Raw genomic sequence first — 19,404 nt, 5'->3', positions numbered from 1 at the left:
GCTTGGGTTCCGTTAAATACAGTTTGTCGTTGCGTTGTGGCAAACGGACGATAACAACCTTGGCAAAGAGCGATGGTGTGATGATGATCCCGCCGCCGCCGACGACGACGACGCAGGTTCGTCATGCTGCTGATGGTAATGATGCCACCGTTGATGATGCCGATGACTGCGAAGGGAGTCCCGGCCCATGTTTTGGGCAGTTTCATATTTCATTTTGTTAAATCGACCAACGTCTACCACGGGTTTGTTCGTTGGTTGTGTGCGAAGGGAGGACATTCGGATGCATCTAGTACTGCGTATGCAATGTTCGCAATACCAGAGGGAAGCATCATCGTCATCGTCATCGCCCTCCCGTTTACACTTTCGCCCGGCTTCGTTCATTTTCCAGCTTCCTGTTCCCAGTGCCATGTGCCATTTCCTTTTCTGGTGGCCGTATTTATGCTCCAACCGCAGCATAACATTGCCGAACGGGCAGGCACGGGCGCAGATAGTCGGTGCTCGGGAAGTTTTCCCATTTGGTATCCAGCTGCAACCACCTGCCCCCTGACATGCCCCCGACGTTTGTGGTGGAGTTTTTGTGCTCAAGTATGCGTATGCAAAGACGATGCTGCTGCTGGTGCGTGACCGAGGGTGCATCGTGCTTCATGAGGACCGAATACACACACACACACACATACACGCAGATGAAACGCATCCGCCAACGCTGGAGAGTGCAGTCGCTTCCGGGAAAACACCGGGGGATGGAAAATCTACATTCGTGCAAATAATTTTAGACAATCGGAGAGTGATTGAACTAACCTGCTGGACACGGCCGGGCGGCGGGGTGGCAGGGAGTGCAAAGGGATCATTTGATTGTTGTTTAATTTATTCGACCCTTCCAGGAACGGATCCGACGGTTGAAGAGGGTAAGCAGGGGGCTTGGACGCGGCCTGCATCGGTAATCGGAGCTCATAACAGAAGCTAATCAGGTTTGGCTTTTCATACCGTCGTCTCTCTTTCGCTCTCTCCTTCTCTCTGCCTCTCACTTTCGTCCCCATGAACCTCGACTGAGTGCCTTCCTTGCTACACACCACACCTGTGCCCTTCTTTATGGCACTGATGCCGTTGTTTGCCGCTCCCGTAATCGGTTTCGACACCAGATGGAGGCGCCAGGTGGCTCTTGATAAACACGTGATCGCTTCTCATCCCTCCCTCGTGCACCTGCCACCGTCGAGCCCCTCGTAGCATACGGACGAGAAAACGTTATGGAAACAAATGGCCCGACAAATGGCAGTGTAAAGGTGCACCATATCCAGCCGGGTGTGTGTAACTATTTGTAGAAATAGTACACCTTTTCTGCCAACTCCAGCTGGATTCGAAAAGCGGACGACACTCGGGCGCATCGGCTGACCGGTTCGTATGTTGACCTACGACATACGCTGGCAACCTGACGAGACGAATCAGGCAGATGAGGCATTTGTTCTAGGCCTATGCACACTTGTAATATTAATGTTTCCTTTCGAAGCTCATTTGATGAAGAAAGTGAGATACTCCATTCCATGTATTTCGTCTCGATGAGTTTGCGGCCCATCCTTTTCGGAAGACTACCACAATAGGCGTACAAATAGATGTAAGCAAATACTCCACTAAAATGGTCAGCTAAAGCATACACAAAACTTACCAGCCTCCTCCCTCCGGCTGTTAGGCGAATATTATGACGATGCCTACGGTGTTTACCATCAGCAGGGTTGCTGCTGCCTGCTGCCACACACAACGGCACAACAATGCTCGAGCGGTACGATGTGGGGAGGGACGGGTCTAGCAGTAGATTATGATGAAGTTGTAGCTGAAATAATTACCACCACACTATATGGTGTCCGGGGCTGCCAGCTCGCAGCATGTTCAGCGCTCTTGGAAACGAGGTAAACATTTGCACTCGAGCCCAACCAAGCATTAAGTTGGTGCATTATTTTAGCGCTCGCACGTTTTAGCGGGGCGGGATGGAGGTCGTGAGTGTGTGTGTGTGTTAAACCGATTAGCACTTTGTAGTACATAGTGTCATAGTGTCTTTCGCGAAGCTTGCCGCTTAGTAGCAACAAGTTAAAAAAGCGAACCTGAACTCAATTCGATGTAAACAGATTCCACACAGCAAATCAAGCAGACCTCCAGTCATCGTTACTATAATTAACAACAAAGCAATGCATCAAGGAGATCCTCGTTATCTTAAAGGAAGCGAAACGAAGGCAGGTTAGAGGTCTTCCGTTTCAGAGCCGTAAATCAGTCAACTTCCTCTTAATGAATGGTATGCTCTGTGTCATTTTGACTGATGAATAAATTATTCATCTGTAACATTTTTTGGAGGAGCCTTACGAGATACTGTTATCACCTGCGTTCGTTACGCCGCATCTGTTTCATCTTTTGAACTTATTTCGTCGGATTGTTGTTCGTAAAGTGAGGCAGACCAGATTTGCAATTATTTATTGCACACTTCATATTTCAGTATTCAGTATTCATTGTTTGATGCGGTAAGAAGTTTTTATATGAATATTTTTATAGAACCAGACATAGACTCGTGTGTTTTCGTTTCCCTTTTTAATTTTCGCAGCATATTTTTTGCAAACCACTTTATTCATTTTTCGCCGAACACTTTGGACAAACCTTTTCAAATTTTTGACAGTCGAAGGAACAGACTAATTTAACTTTCTAGGATATCTGAATATTAAAGGAAACTCAAATGAAACGGCCAATACTGTGCTTGTAAGAAAAACTTTGCACACAGTGCAGATGGAAGTAACCATTTTTCGCAAATAGAACACCCTTTTGGAAAACGGACGGAACTAATAAAACCCATCTTCGGCAAACCGCTGACAGTTGACTGATGAAGGGATTCAACGATAAAATAGTATTCTAGCATAAAAGGATTTATCACCCCCCCCTTTTCTGTTTGGAAAAAGTTAGCGGATACGGAAAAGAAACGTTAAGACGATTAGTTGGACATGCATCGGCTCAGCACTTTCATCTGCCACCGTTGGATATATGGTATGGAAAATCATTTTTCATGTGGCAAACAATGGCCAATGAGGGTTTCATGGGAGGCAAGTCTTTGGTAGGTTGGTTTGGAACCAGCATTAGTTAACATATTTTTTCCATTTACCACCGACGTTGTACATTAGCGTCCAGTAAGTGCGACCCGCCTCGAAGTAAATTTCCAACGAAAAGCGCATTTGATCTGGGATAGTGAGATACGGCGAGACGCGGTAAGTGAAAAAGGTTTCTCGAAGATGAATTGTTGATCCTGACACATTTGTAAGTGTGATGATAAATATTGATATATGAGTCGATAGGGAAGGGGAGGAAGCCTCCGGCCGGACATGGTGGTGTGCGTCGGGAAGGAAATTACTTTGCCGTTCGTATCACCAGATGGACGATGGCCTAGCAGGCACGATGATCGCTGCTGATGTTTGATGATGAGTTGTTGATTGCCGGACGAACGTCGGCTACTGATGAGCAATGATGGAAGGTAGAGTGACGAGGTGGCCACAGAAAAAGGAGCAGACACGCCTGCAGACATCGTCTTTTCGTCCTCGCCATGACCATTGCCTACGATTTGCTGCCTTGCGTGCATGTCCTTGCACGTACGGATCATGCATCCCGCGCTCAGAATCAATAATCAGAACGCCATTTCCCTCTCGTTTGTAGAGAAGATCCCTTAAGGTTAAACTAGCTGGACAGAGGGGTGGGTTGCAGGCGGTAAAGGATGAAGTGGAACGGCTGTGATTATTAATGTCCTGTGATGTGCGTCCGTGCAGCATCACTGAGTGATTGGCAAGAAAACCGTACATGATGGGCGTCCAAAACGGATGATCCCTCTCTAATAGAAAGAAGGGGAGGGGCTGCATGTTTGTGTGTGTGTGAGTGGGCATGCATCCTTGCAAAACTATGCCCAGACAATCCATTAAAGATCGAGCCAGGACATGCACTGTTTCTAACGAACGCCTCCCCCTCTGATGCACCGTCCCCAAAATGACCCGGCGGGTGGTTAATTTTATGTTCCAAACCGAGACACAGCCACCCTCCGCTTGTTCCACTGACCCTCCAGCCCGGCGTGTCGGACGCAGTCTTGAAAAGTTTCCTCCTCAGGAGCATGCCAGAACGATGCCACAATTCACCGAGGGCCCTGCGAAGGCCGCCGAATGACGATGGACGTCAACAATGGCGTGCCTGGCCATGGTCGTGAATAATGTATTATGCTGGATTATGTCCCCCCCCCCCCACCACCAGCCGACCGGGAGGCGCATTTCGAATGACGAAAACGATTGTTTGGGCGATTATTCAACTCGGCTTGGTGCACGATGTGTTCGTGGTGGTGGGAGGTGTCGGTCAGCGCCGGACGGACACCAAGGAAATTTATTTCTCAGTGGGAAAGTTTCAAACAACAACAACAACAACGACGCTGCGTGAGAGGGAGACAGAGTAAGGATTTTGTTTGTGTACGAATATTTTCCGAACCGGGTGCGAGAGTCGTCAGAAGGATGGAAAATTAGTTTATTCGCCGTTACCTCTCACCAGGAGGAGATGAATGCATTATTCATGCCATCCGACCGATGATGATGAAACCGATGACGCTCATGATGATGCTGAGCTGGGTGGGGGAAGGCGTCTTGATGTTTCCATGTGGGCGGAAATGGTCCACACTAGGATACAAGAGTTTCGAATTAACCAATTCATCAATTGCTCCCAATCAATAACGGATGAACCATCATGCGTTTGGATATGTATTATTAGGATATTTTTAAGCCAAGAAATAGCATCTTAGATTATCATGTGTGACTTGAAGCGACGCATTTTTTATTTAAAAAAATAATCTTAAGAGCAGCAAGGGATTAGTGTATTGACACAATACCAGCAGGAAGCAAACATTGGCGCCGCATAAAGTAATTAATGTATCGTGTAACAATGAGACATTAAGCGATGGTTAATCGGAGGAAAAATGGCCCCGGTGCGGTGACCAAATGTTAATAAATTATTATCACACGTTTGGGACAGACTGCGGACCGGCCCGTTTTTATTTTCCTTTCCCCCGCTCCACTCCCGGAAAGTGTCGATTTTTTGTTTATTGTTATTGTTGCCGCACTTTTCTACGGGCGCACCATCCCACCACCCATTCCCTTCCCGCTGTCCGGGCCGGGATGGAAATAATAAAGCATTTAAAAGGCAATGAAATTTAAATGATTCGTGCCGGCAATGGCGTACAAGGAAAAAAACAGAGAGTCAAATGAAACCGGGATGAAATCTGATAAATCCTGCCTACTCCACGTCAACGGATGAAAACAAAACTGGTGACAACGGGAGCTTATTTGGTCCCTCGGTTTTTACTTTGCCGCTGATGCTGCACTCGATAGGCCCGGGATTTCGTAATTAATTGAAATTGAAGCACCGTGAAACGAGCTCCAACCCTGCGCTTCCGGATGCAGGAAAAAAAAACACACACACAAACAATGGGGTGGAATAAAATTATCATAACTCATAAAAAAAAATTCCCCGGATATAAATGGGAAAAACAGGCAAAAAGTAAACAATAAAAATCACTATCCTTAACCGCATTTCAATATCCAAGCCCTCTCGACGCGACAGTATGGGCATCCCTCCTTCGTCGGGGTGGAAATAATTTTCCCCAAAAATTTCATTTCAATATCAGCCGCCGACATTGTCAAAATATTTCGTCATGGCATTTTGTCAGACGAAACGAACGAATGCAACAGCTCCGATTGGTGAATGGCATCCTGGTGGCATCCTGGTGCCAATAATGCTCAGCCTTATTAATCGGAAAAATGCTTATTTATATTTATTTTCATTGTGATTTTCATTATCTTTCCACACACGGTTTTTGTTATTTTTCGACAAGAAAACGTGTGGAAAAGCGGGAACTCAACCCTTTTTTCAACTCAAATGTTTTCCATCCGGAGCGATATAGTCCCCGTTGAATGCCTAGAATTGATTCGAAATTTTGGTTGAATTTTCACTCGAAAATATCCTCGACATACGTCCTCCCAAAGCTGAGCAGTGAAAAAATGGACAGATTTTGGAAGCTAGCCTGATAATGCGATGGCAATCAATCACCTGATCGTGGGTAATTTAAAAGTATAATTTACTCCAAACAGTCACAAACAAGCGCTGTCCGCCAGCAATCGCACAAACTGTCGCGAATGATGGGATCTGATTTTTCACACGTTTTGTTTTCACTTCGTTCGCGTTCCGTCGTTCGCCCTCACCTCAGGAATTATCGCCCTCGTAGCGCCACCATTGCGCGACCGATTATTCCGTTCGGTTGTTTGCAGTTCATTACCGAAACCCCAAAACGGGACACTGATTGCGGTGTTATCATTTATTATTATGGTTGCTTTTTTCTGTATCCCCGAAGGCTACCCATTTTTTTGCAGCTCGTTTTATTTGTCCATTTGGTTTTTGTTTTTCGCAACGTCATCGCGAATCAGGCTCGACCATGGGAGAAGAGGAATTTGTTGCAGCATCTGCAACATTGTTCCCAGTGGAATACGGCGCTTTAATGCTGCTCATTTCATGTGCAACCCTTTTCTCCTATGAAATTATTTCCAGCCTGGAATGTTTAAAGTCGGCTGCATGTCGGTTTTCCATGATGATTTCCATGATTTCATTTCATACGATCTTTTACACAAAAGTGTTTGAAAGTGGGAAAATAGTTTTCCAAGCTTTCAAATTAGGACCTTATTTGTCAAACACTTTTCATTCTATTTTTCAAGTATATCTTTTCAACTCAGAAAATATTCACAACAAACAAGATGTTCTCTACAAATCAGATACATTTGATCTACAGTTCAGACAGAAGCATAATAGTTTCCAATCGATTGAGTAATTTTCCGTGATTTTCCATTCCTATCACTTGCGGTCAGAAGAAAATCAATCTGCCCACAGCAGTCAAGCAACGGAGCAGGGCAGTTATTCGTTCTTACCCATCCAACACAAAATGAACATTTCTCCATACAAAATGGGTCCCGGTTTTGTCAACGGTTCTCTCAACGATCGTCCAGTTAAACCGGGATAATTCATTCGGAGCAAAGCCGGCAAAAACGAAAAAGAGGAGAGCCCTGATGGGCCCCCTTCTCTCTTCTGCTTTCTACAACACTCTCATGCCTCGAGCACACAGCGGGATTCGAACCCAACCTCTCCAACTCCGGTCTGTGTACGCTAACCACTAGACCGGCGCTCTTGCTTGAGAATGGCGCGCTAAATGTACAATATATATCTAGCTACATGCGTTTGCATGCATCGTTAGCGATCGCTAGCGTAGGCCTCAACCAAGAGCAGGCCATTTAAGGCTCTCGCGGGGTCTCCGCGTACACTCTCTGCACTGCCGTACGGTGGAGAGCGTGTAATTGTATGGAGCGAATTGCGCACTTGTTTGTATCCACGCGTGCTCAGGCTTCATACAAGTTTTGCTCACTCTTCATATAAGTTACGCTCGCGGGCGGGTCGAAAATTGTCGGCCCTGCAGCGCGAATGCGACGGAGCATAAGTCAGTCGCTGCGTCTCGCTCCGATCCACGGGGATAGGCCTGAGTTCATTCAAAATTGGTAGTAGGGTATTTACACTCAATTCACGCGCGAAGAAACGAAAATTCATCCAAAACGAAGTTGCGGAGGCAGTGGGAAAACTGTTTGTTCAACTACTTTGGGAAAGTTTCCGCCCCCGTACCGCACTTTTCTTGCCATCACACACATCCGTTCTGCTACCGGCCAGTGCCAATTTCGTATGATTGGAAATGGGTTCCGTTCATTCGATTGGCAGTTCTCTGTTGCGGTATGGGGTACAACCAACAGGCGAACACCGACGGCCTGAAGACGATATGGCTGGTCATCGGATCGACTTGTAGCCGAGTGCGGGTGTGTTTCTTTATGCTTCTTTCCGACCCCCCATCGGTCAATGGCCGGAAGTGGCCGGAGAATTCACACCATGATTAAAAAGCAGTTTTCCCTTTCGCCTCGAGCTCTCTCTTGGTCGGTTTAATCCAACCGCTCGGGGAAGCATTTCGGGGTTTGCTGTTTACGCATTACACACACACAGGCAATACAAAACGGGCCGAAGAACGGAATTCGAAAGAACTAACCAACAACAAAAAACTTCTTCCACAAACACACATCTGTTTGCTTTCCGCGATCCCTGCGCTCCTCCACCACCACCCCAGAACATGTACCAAACCCAATGAGGGGAGGAAAATCCGCACCCCGGATTTCGTTCGCTCCCAAAAATTAATGCCATTGCACTTGGCTCGCCAAACCCAACTTGGGTCGTTGGAATGGATGAATTATGGTGCGATGATAGACAAAATCGCCCGGTTCCGTGCATCTTACCAAGCAATGCCGTACGGGCTCTGGCTGACCAATGCGATTGAATTTCCACGCGAGTTTTTCCTTCCCCTCTCCGGCACACGAAACAACAAGCACGAAACCACACGAAGAGTGATCGAAAACAGGAGGAGCATTCGGCATTCGGACAACAACCGGCGGGGGGAGCCGCCGGCGGGGCGAAAGTGCTGCGGGATTTTCCTTTCAATTTCGCTAGCCTTGCCGCGGGGTGGAAGCTCACACCCGATAACAAATCGAATTTATCGACCATTTTCTTCGGACTTTAGTGGCCGACGAGCGAGCGCCTCCAGGGAAACGCCACGTTTTTTTACTATCCCATGGTTAGCAATGAAAATAAACTTGGTTTACCATCGCACACGGTTTTTCGGGTCCGGTTTTTGCCATTATTTCTTCTGTAGTTTTGTTTTTTGCTGTGTTGCTCAATGCGCATCCTGAAGCAACAGCAACTAACATCCGTTCCGAGGAGCCATCGGAAACTGTGGGAGTTGCACAGGGATAGGAGAACAAATCGCTGCAATATCTGTTTTACGGGGTGTGGAAAATTTCGTTTGTTTGGTATCTGATTTTTTTCCCGTCCCCTCTTACGCCCTCCAGTCCGCACACCAGCAAAGGAAAACGTGGTCATTATGGTGATACGTGATCGAACTTGAACTTATTCCCCACAACCCCGGTGAATATGTTTTGTTATTTCATTTGATTGATTTCAGCTCCATCACATTAGGTGAAAATTTGAAGGAGTAATATCGGATCATATTTCTACCGAAATTTACATTAAAAAAAGAACCACAGTTTTGCTATGGTTTTGAATCCAATTACACGCAACCTACGTTGATTGCAGTACAAACATCATATACTGACCAACGTTAATCCAGTAGTGGTTCAATCCACCATCTCCTAAATCCAACCCTAGTGGTGTTAAGTTCACAAAAGCAGGCAGGTTCCGATAATCACCGTCCCCCGAACCCGATTTTGATGCGATTAAGCGATGGACAAATATTTGAAGTATTCAAAACCACCGATCACCTACCACGAAAATCTGCATTCGAGCCGAGTTCGAGGCTCATCATGAGTTCACCCGAATTTGATTTCGGATAGTTATTTTAGAACCAATACCGATCGCAAAAGTGGGCCAAACCGGAAAGGGGTTCCCCGATTAACCTTTCGCTACCGGAACAGCTCGTTTTCGGGGGAAGGGCCGATGGGAGGAGGTATGCTTAGGGGAGCTTTAAATGGTTACGTGTGCTCACGTTACACCCTTTGCCCGCTCTATCGCATCGGAATAATGCACAACGCACCACCGGAAGTGCGCCTGAAACCCACAGCAAACCGTCGGCTGCTACTTTGGATACCGCGATAATCATCGAAACCGATATATGCAAATTGCGTTCCCCTTTTATCTAATGAATCTCCGAACATTGGGCGGAAAGGGGCATCGGCTTCGAAAGGTGTGCGAGCCCTGTTAACGAGTGCTCCCTGTTTTAGTGGCGGTGTTATCGTTATCGCCAATTGACTACAAGTTTTCACGAGCACCGGAAGTGCGACCAGCCAACCAAACCTCACACACACACACACACACCCCCGGCCCTCACGCGTCGCCACCGAAATCATCTCATTAAATCAAACGAAATGCACCATCGTTAAACTGCAATAAGCTCCCCCCCCCCCCCCCCCCCCCCCGCTCTTCACTGGGAAGTGCTTCACTTTTCCGAGCGTTTGTGAAATTTGTTTAAATAGGACCCACACCTCCCCCCCCCCCATTGAAAGCATCTCCACCTTTCATCAGGGCCTGCGTCCACGAACAAAAACCAAAAACATGAAAACTACCCGAGAACTAGCGTTTTCGACAATCAAAATCAAAAGGCCGGCGGCTTATGGAAAACCATCCCGGTTGACGAGTGAAAAGCGAAAGGGCACACACACACACACAGCGAAAAAAACTGATTGAAAAGTGGGAGAGTGGGATGGGGGTGGTGCATTTTTGGATCATTTTCGGTGGTTTCCATTTGAATGGCACGTAATTGTTTTCACTCAAGCGAACCGCCCCGGGTTTTTGGGTGCGCTGAATAAGCATTTTAAATTACTCTCACGGATTTGAAAAAGGGGTTTTTGATGACGGGCCCGGGAGTGGAAGTCTTGATGAACCGGATGGGTTAAATCGGTGTAGTATTTTATGCTGCAATAGAACCTAATTTATGTTAACTATTCACTTTTGTTCTGACTCTGCGTAAATTTGCCTAAATTAAACCGAATTGTATGGTGCAACAAGCGATTTAAGTTAGAATAAAATATTTTACTATGTGATTTTCACTGGTGATAATCTAAATACTCATTCTAAATAACTCTTCCTGATCTCGATAAATGTCCAGCGAGTTTTATTATAAAACTACCAAGCAGTATTACATTACTTTCCTGTAAAAATAAACTCTCAAGAAACTCCTGCCGAAAATGCCACGTCGATCCGATTGATTGAGGTGTCATCAATATTCATGTATTTTGGTTCGATTATTGCGATCCGTACACTTTCTCGGAGGCTTTTGTAAAGCCTTTACTTTGAACTCGCAAACGAACTCTTTCAATCTTTGAGACGGATTTCCGAGCTAGAAGCTGTTCTACGATGTCTTCCATCATTCTAAATTTTCGGAAAGCGCCAAAACAAAGGCCGTTCCATACGATGGAGGGGTGGCTTGTGCTGGCCGGATTTCCAATTTTCAAACTGTCAGCTAACGTGCGCGACGGGTACTCGAAAAACTTTCACGCCTGAAACTTCGAAACCCTCCCGAGGTCTGAAAAAGGGCCAAAATGGCCCGTTTTAACCGGAGCGCCCGAAAATCGGCCGGGGTCTGACGTGATTGCACGGAAATTTTAACCAATTTCCTCACCGAAAAATCGTAAGACGAGCAGTCGGGGTGCGCGCAACGTTGGGCCGTAAAACGACAGCCCGGACAAGAAAAATTGGTGCGAAAAATTAAAGCCATTATGTGGAAATATTTCATACGACAAAAAAGTTTCCACCCGATCCGTGCATACTTTCCCGCCGGCCAAGGGAAAGTGGATACGCAGCTACAACAACGGCCGACAGGAGCCCGTTACATAAATCAATCTCTTTTTTCACTCGCACTCTCTGGCCGTCTTTCTCGCCGTCTTGTTGGAGCTGCTCCAGAGTTGATTTAAAATTTCAACATAAAATACATCGCTCGCTCGACGAGGCGACGAGTAATTTTTCCAACCCGCAGGATCCACGGCGCTCGTACGCGTAGTGCCCCCGTGAATGGAAGCAGAAGCGGAACAACTTTTCCATTTCGCATCCACTTCTACCCGGGTTCGGTTCAAAAATCTTTCCCTTGAAGTGACTTTCATCGACGCTCGCAAAATCTTCCGTCAAACACCGATCTTTCACGCGTTAAAGAAGGGAAAAACTTTTCCTTTGGCGGCGTTGGCGAATAAATTTAAATTTTCCCGCCATCACCGTCGGGGGATTTGAATCTGCTCCGTTGAGAGTCTCGAAAGGCGAGATCAAATGAAGGGCCTGGATCTCAGGCAGGTTTGGAAAGGTTTCGTTGCAAAAGTGGATGCCAGTGGGGCTCTATTTTTATTTTTAACCGGGAGAATATTTGGGTGTTGCGGGGTGCGAAGGCATCGAACGGAATGAAAAGTATTCCCCAATCGTTTCTCCACCCTGTGAACGTTGCTCGAATGAAATTCTTTTGGAAAAAGGAAACACCGTACGGGGTGAAAACCTAAGGCGAATTACATTTGCGCCCTTCTTCACACCATGGCGTATCGCTTGGGATGAGGTAATAGAATTTTCAAATAATTCCCACTAAAATATTCCGAACGAAAATCCGATGGATAAAGAAAGTTTAACCATTCCGTTAAGCCAGATGGTGTTGTCACAATTCAAAAGACTAAAAATGTAATGAAATTTCAAATTGCTTACGGAAAAACTGCATATAATAATCCCATAGCGGCATTAATAGATCCTGACCGAAGCCTCGCCAATTGAATTGCTATCTTTCAATTTAACTTGCATCATATCCTGAATCAAGCGGGCTCGAGGTAACTTCCGCAAGATGAAATTTCCCAATTTCCACTGCACATTCTCCCTCGAGTGTCCCACTCGATTGCCACGATTGATTGTTTTAAATTGTCGCGATAAAATTAGAATAACGATTATTCGGTGCATCCGCAGCGTGTGCAGTGATGCATTGGCGATCTGTATCTGGATTGCAGATGTCGAGCTGCAGCTGCAACTGCAGTTTCCGGAGAATGACCACATGGCCCTTGGTGCAAAAGGGAACCCAGCTAGGGAACGCATCAGAAGAGGGCTTTCGGGGCAAAAAAGGGCTAGCCAACGATTGAAGTGGAAAAGTGTTTATTATTTAGTTTACGATAATCGTTCGCATTTAGCCCGCACATTGCAACCCCAGTTACTAGGCATGGTTTGAGCACACAGTCACACACACACACAACCATACACACGGGCGCACCTTGCAACTATTGGCAGCCCGGCAGGGATGCATTTGGATGCACTTTGCGGCGAATACACTTCTGCAGTGCCTTTCTCGGGCGATAAATCGAGAGCGCATCGGCTTCATTCGGGGGGTTCGGCATTTTCATCGGTTTGGGTTTCGGGAAAAATCATTGCACCACAAACCAAATTAAATGGACAGAAAAAAATTTCACTCACGATGAAGCGTAAAACTCGCTATTGCTGTAAACGGTTATTGTTATTTGTTTGCAGTTTTCAGCGTCCAGAAAATGCATTCAGAAAATGCATGTTGTCAGCAGCCCAGGAAGAAGTGCAACAGAGTTTTTCCCGAGCATTTCGCCATGAATGAGGGATTGTAGGGTTCAAGAAGTGCATCGATCTGTTGCATCACTTGCTTTAGAGCTTGTGAATGATTTCAGCAACAAGGGGATTCATGCATCGTTTTAATAATTTTAACAAAAGCTCGAGCTGTTGAATCCGGAAAATATCCAAAGAAAAGGTTTGATTCAGGTAATTTTTGGATTTAAATTTGCTGCTGACGGCTATTTACAAATCTTGTGTTATGTCGATCATATTTATTATTCCGTTTCAGATGAAGTGTAGGCTAACAAGAGCAGACTTACATAACACAATATTCTAATATAAAGAAAAACATTACCAACGATAATTCATTTACTTCACAAAATCCAATGTTGTAGCCCCTGTTAACGTGAACACGCTAAAGGGGTTTCATTTTAAATCGACCGGTTCCTCTGACACATCCATAGAAACAAGATCGTTATGTTCGACACGCGACACAAAATTTCATCAAACGTTGCCTCGGCAACAGTATATCTTCTCGCTCGCCGCAACCGCCATCCTAAATTAATGTTAAATCATTTAGAAAACTGTCACCAAATGGCTTCCATGCTGGTGCTACCTAATCCTCCCTTTCGGGATCCAACATGGTGTTGTTTGACAGGCAGAACGATAAGTTACGGGAAAATCTCGCATAATCCACTCAAAACCGAACGGGTAATACCTCCCGGCTTTTGGCCATTCTTTCTAATTTTGGCTCCAAACGCCGCAGTCGAATGGGTCTGTGCCCACATGAGCATGGAGACGGTTGCATCGATTCCCGTGGAATTCGTTTTACAGCGTGTTGTGATGGAGGATGGTGAAAATTATTCCTGAGGAATCGTATTTTAATTAACGAACATTTTTATTTTTAGTAACCACCGTAAGGTCTCTAAATAAAGTGGTCATTGGTGATAGGAAATAATAAAATAATATATCCCAATCTATAGAATACCATATTAGTAAATGAGTAACATCTGGAAAAAAACTATTTAATGTTCTTAGAATTTATTTCCAAAATTCATTTTGGCTCACGGCCAGTAGACATGCGGCACATTTGCGAAATGAAACGCCCAAAGTGACCAAGAACCGCAACATACGAGACGCTAACAGAGTAGAAAAATTCCTGCGGCATTTAAAGCCGCTCGAAATAACCACCGGAATCATATTAAAATCAAATAGACAAAGATGATTTACTCGCAAAACTTTCGCCTTCGCAATGGTTCTCTACCTTCGGACAGATAGAACGCAGTGCCATCTGGTAACTCAATGATACCAGCATCGGATGTTAGGTGTAAGTACGTTGGAGGACGAGTTGGAGCACTGCCTTTTTTTAAACGCTGCTGCAGCGACCGGCAAAGGTAAGGTAAGGTTGCCTGGACACCGAACACGACATTCGATTGGACTCGGGCGACCTCCGGACGGTTTGCCTGAACACGGAACGATGCTCAAAAGCCGTATAAACCGACGTAAGCGTCGCGAGGGGCTGTGGTTTTCCATCGAACTTGTGGTCGGGTCTTCATCATCGTTTCGTGAGGACGAGTGTGCGAGGACAACCAGATAGAGAGAGAGTCATGGAAGATGGGAAAGCAGTTCATGTCGCTTCCTTACCCAGCGCGGAAGAGACCCTGTGTGTGTGTGTTTGTGTGTGTCTACCTCACACATGCTCGCCCATGGGAAAACAACATTTTTGCACGAAAGACAAAAAACGCCGACTGCATGTGGAACGCCCCAAACCATAGGATGGCCCTGAAAGAAAATGGCGCACCGAGTGAAACGGTTGACCGGCTGCTTGCCCCGGGGAGGAGTTGCAATTTTTTGATTAAAATGTGCGGTTTTTCAAGTGCTTTCGATGGGAGCGAACGGACACCGACCGGGAAAACGGACGGTCGCGTCAATTTTGCTGCCCCGAAGTGCTACAGATCATTCAATTTAATCCTCGCAGCAGTAATCGATGGCTCTTTTGGGGACCATTCTCTAAATATTTCGACGGAATGGAATGGTAAAAAGACAGCACAGCTGAAACTGGGACCGATACGGAAAGTATTGCATGTCCTTTCATGAAGGTACTTTTACGATTCTGAAAAAAATGCTATACTTAAAAAAAAGGACAAGAGTGAAAAGCCTCCCTCGGAGTGCCTCCCCGTTCCATATCATCAATATTCATTCCACTAAAGCCTGCAGCTACTTGCAGATGCTTTGCTTTTGAATTCAGCAAGCATTTGTTAGATAAAAACTGACAACATTCCCGTACGTAAGTGGATTCCCGAAGAGTCTCCAGTGGCACATCTCATCCGGTCCACGCTTGAGCCCAATTCGTGGGGGGGTAAGTTTGATTTATGAACTCGCACGGAGCGGTAGCGTCAACATTTACGCCGATTGAATACGGAAAAGCCCCGGAAGCGCACTCGGCCGAGGTATAAGAGCTGCTAAGTGCGTGATGTATTGGGCTGCTGGGTGGAAGCTTTCTCCCGGTGTTTTCCCGAAACCATTTTCCCGCCCGGGATAGCCGGCAAAAGAAAGGCGAAGTCATCGGCCTGACGATCTCCCCGGGAGTTTATTCGACAGCAGATTAATGGATGCTTTGGGAGAAGGAAAAAAGAAAACATCACAGTCACTCTAATCACTCTAATCGAAGGCATCTGCCAAATTTTCTCCCGGACAACTTCCGTTCCGATCGCAGGCGAAACAAATAGTACAATGACTCCGTGATAGATAAAAGATAGTGCCTCATCCATCAATTGATCCGAAGGGAGTTTTATTACTTTTCATTTGAATTTGTCAAATCACATTGCTTACCGGAAGCGTACAGAGATGAATGAGGTGTTGTTGCAATACGTTAGCCATTGTAAAATGTGAAATGTTTCAAAACAATCCTTTCATATGATTTTTCTTTACCGAACATACAGAAAGGACAGGGTTTGACTGGTTTGTAGCAAAAATATGGCCAGTAAATACCATTCTGGGATACGTTTCGATTTCGTATTGTTCCATAGCTTTCTGTTTGATTGCACAATGTTTTATGAATTCCAAAATAATGCAACGTTATCAGCAGTTAAACTGTTTTGCTCAGAAAATTTTCCTGCACACAAATCTGACGAAAAACAAGCCAAAATTTAAAAATCGATGAGACGATGTAGGAAATTATGCACATTTTGAAATAACCGTTTGACGTGTTTGGGCAGCTGCTGTCTAGAACGTCTCGGTCGGAATTGCCAATCGGAAATGTTCGATGTCGGACCGTGCGACCCGGGGGTAAAACATCTGCCTGACCTCTAGGTGATAAAAATAATTTTCCGGAGCTTAGTATGCCGCCGGTCCTCCTCCTCCTCCTGCGGGCAGTCCGGAGAGTCCAACTGGGGTTCCGAATCGGAACGGTTTGGCCCAAACCGGACGATTCTCAGGCGAAAAAGCAACCATCAAACCAGACGATGATAAATGTACCAATCTTACTTCACCCTTCACCCCATTCACCCGCTACGGTTCGTTGCAAGAGTGCCCTGACGTCCTGCTGCATCATCGGAAGGGCTTGTCGGTGGGGGTAAAAAAAAAGAATATACACACTTTTTGTGCTTGTATCAAGTGAAAAATGGAATGGAAACTGTCCTGGGAGTGGCTCAATCCGATCGATGGCCAAATACGAAAATAAAAAATAAAAACGCTCGCTTTCACATGCAACGGGGGAAGTTTCGTTGGCCACCCTGAAAAAAGGGAGTGCATTCCAGGGTTCCATCGGGTTGGTGAAGGTGGTACTCATACCCCACATGAGGCTTCTTTTTCTCCGACCCCAAACGAACATCCACCGTGAACAGTCCAATCGCCTAAGATCGAAATCTAACAGAATGGCGTGAAAGTTAGCACCTGGCGCGTCCATAAGCGATGCAATTATTCAAATTTCTAAGCGTATCCGGTGGAACAAGGCTCGGGACGCGGGAATGCATGTGCCGTAAAAGGTTTTAATACGTTCTGTCAATGCAATGTGACCTTCGGCCACCCAAGCTTGAAGCTTGAAGTCGATTGTTCTGCTGATCCCCGCTCATTTCCGATGAAACTTAACCTTTTCATTCGCCAGTGCCTATTTTAGAGCCATTTATACGAATTGCTATATGAAAAAACGCAACCCTCAAGTGATAGTACAACCCACAAAAAAGAAACAAACGAGGATGAGAGCCTACCTTCGCCATTGGTGGGCAGGTCGAATGCACTTCTGCCACTGGATGCAGTTAGCGTGGGCCATATGTTCCGATGATGATGGTACGGATGCAGTGCGGAATGTTGCTGCTGCAGCGATTGATGGTGATGGGCGGGGTGGTGCTGTTGATGGGACGGTGGTGGAAGACCCGGAAACTGATGGGGGCCGAGCTGCTGCTGCTGCTGGTAGTGCAGAGCGGCAGCGGCGGCGGCGGCGGAGGCTGCGGCCGCAGCGGCAGATATCGACGACGACGAGGACGAGCTTGACGTTGATGAACCAACACCGGGGCCCATTAAACGACCATTAGCTGTAGAGCCCAACATGCCTCTGCAAGGCACACTGAAAATAGAGCAAGTGAAGAACAATTCGTTAGAATCAACTCTACTTCGATAAAAAATAACATTTAAAAGTAAAATTTTCTGCAGAAATGTTAATCGATTATATTTTACTACATCCTATGTTTTTATTTTCTAATACTACCTCAAATTTTACCAATTTACTTAAAAACATTTCATACTTTAAAATACTGCGATTAGTAACGTTCTTCGTGTCCAACAAACCATGCGTATCCATGTTAAATTTCAAAATGACTATGAATCCTCCGCAGCCTGACGGCCTTTTTCCTAACGGGTCTAAGAACAAGATTTGTCAGCATTTCTTGTGCCGGCTATGTGTAATACTCCAGGCAAATATTTGAACTTACATTTAAGCTGTTTGCATATACGGCCCGAGTGAAGCACGGCCACCGATGGGATTCTTTTCTTTAGAATGAATTTATGTCTTTCGCAAGTACAAACAACGTCCCCTTCTTCTTTACGCGCGATGGCGATGCAAAGAAAAGAAGTTTTCCTTTCACGCGTGAACGTGAGTTTTTCACAATTTTCTCCGCTACAACACCAACGGCGGAGGAGGAGGAGGATGGTGTGAAGGTGGACCCACCAGATTGGGCTTAAGCACGGCACGGTAGGAATTCTTTGCTTCCGGGCAGCCTTAAGGGGGGGTTTAGAACTTTTCGGCCCTTTCCAACGAACAAGGGTAAAAAGGGTGCAGGCAGCGCGATGGGAAAGGGGATTCGGTTCATTATGCTTTAGTATGATGAATATTGCACACGATAACGATCGCTTAAGAAAATGTATCCAAAACACTTTCGGGAAGCGTACGGGGCCACGCTTCTTTGGGGCATTTTAAGTTGTTGTTTTTTCCCTTTCGTTGCTTCCGCATTTTCTTCCCTTTCAGGTTGGAGGCGAAGGTCGCAAGGCTCCCGGGTGAAACCCGCGTTGCTTCCGGAAACTCGCCCCGGCCGTGCACCTTTAATGTGTGCGCGCCTTAAAGTGGAAAAATGCTGCTTAAGGAACCGCCCAGGATCGGCCCGACCGCGTGCGTTTATGTGTGTTACGCGCTCCGTCCGGAGAGGAAGACTTTACGTTTAATTAAAGTAATGGATCGCTTAACGAGCGGAACAGCAAAGGATATGAACGAGTGAGGAGGTGAGAAAGATAAAAAGAGACAAGTCATTGATGGACAAAAAAAAAATGGACGGCACACTCCCGGGTGGACATTTGAGTGGACATTTGCTACGGCCATCACGTTGACGAGGAGCGTATCTCCTTCGCTACCTCGGGAACACAAGCACTCAAAATAATGCGAGAAGCAATCGATTCAAGTAATGATCGACCGAACGAAACGTCACCGCTTCGGGAGGGAAATATACTAGGGGGCAGGCAAATAAAAACACCATTTGGAAAATTGAATAAGATATACATCAGAGCTTAAAAGGCTCTTCAAAACATCTAACCAACAATGTTTATAGTCGGCACATCATTTGTCAAATTGTTGAAAAAGCACCTTTTTCCCTTGTTACACACTTAAAAGTAGATGACAATTTTTATATCGCAACTGTATGTATGTTTTCAGGTTGTGTAATATTAGTTCTAATTTTAAATTGATAATAAAGAACTCTTCTACACTAAACTACAAAGACGAAAAGAGAAAATCAAGAAAACATC

The 19,404-nt window shown here is 45.8% G+C and overlaps 1 protein-coding gene across 1 annotated transcript in view; it reads right to left on the bottom strand.

Moving 5' to 3' along the window:
• Positions 1–17,730, bottom strand: part of LOC131272375 (protein winged eye) — a 64,530-nt gene extending 46,800 nt beyond the window's left edge. The window contains exon 1 of the mRNA XM_058274093.1: positions 17,382–17,730. Within this exon, the coding sequence (XP_058130076.1) occupies positions 17,382–17,721 (340 nt within the window). The 5' untranslated portion in view covers positions 17,722–17,730. The remainder of the gene's footprint in view (positions 1–17,381) is intronic.
• Positions 17,731–19,404: the final 1,674 nt, after the last annotated feature.

Source organism: Anopheles coustani, chromosome 3 (assembly GCF_943734705.1).
Source record: "Anopheles coustani chromosome 3, idAnoCousDA_361_x.2, whole genome shotgun sequence".
Taxonomy (NCBI): Eukaryota; Metazoa; Arthropoda; class Insecta; order Diptera; family Culicidae; genus Anopheles; species Anopheles coustani.
The sequence above is the reverse complement of the archived record's forward strand: the minus strand, read 5'-3'. Positions and strand labels throughout refer to the sequence as shown.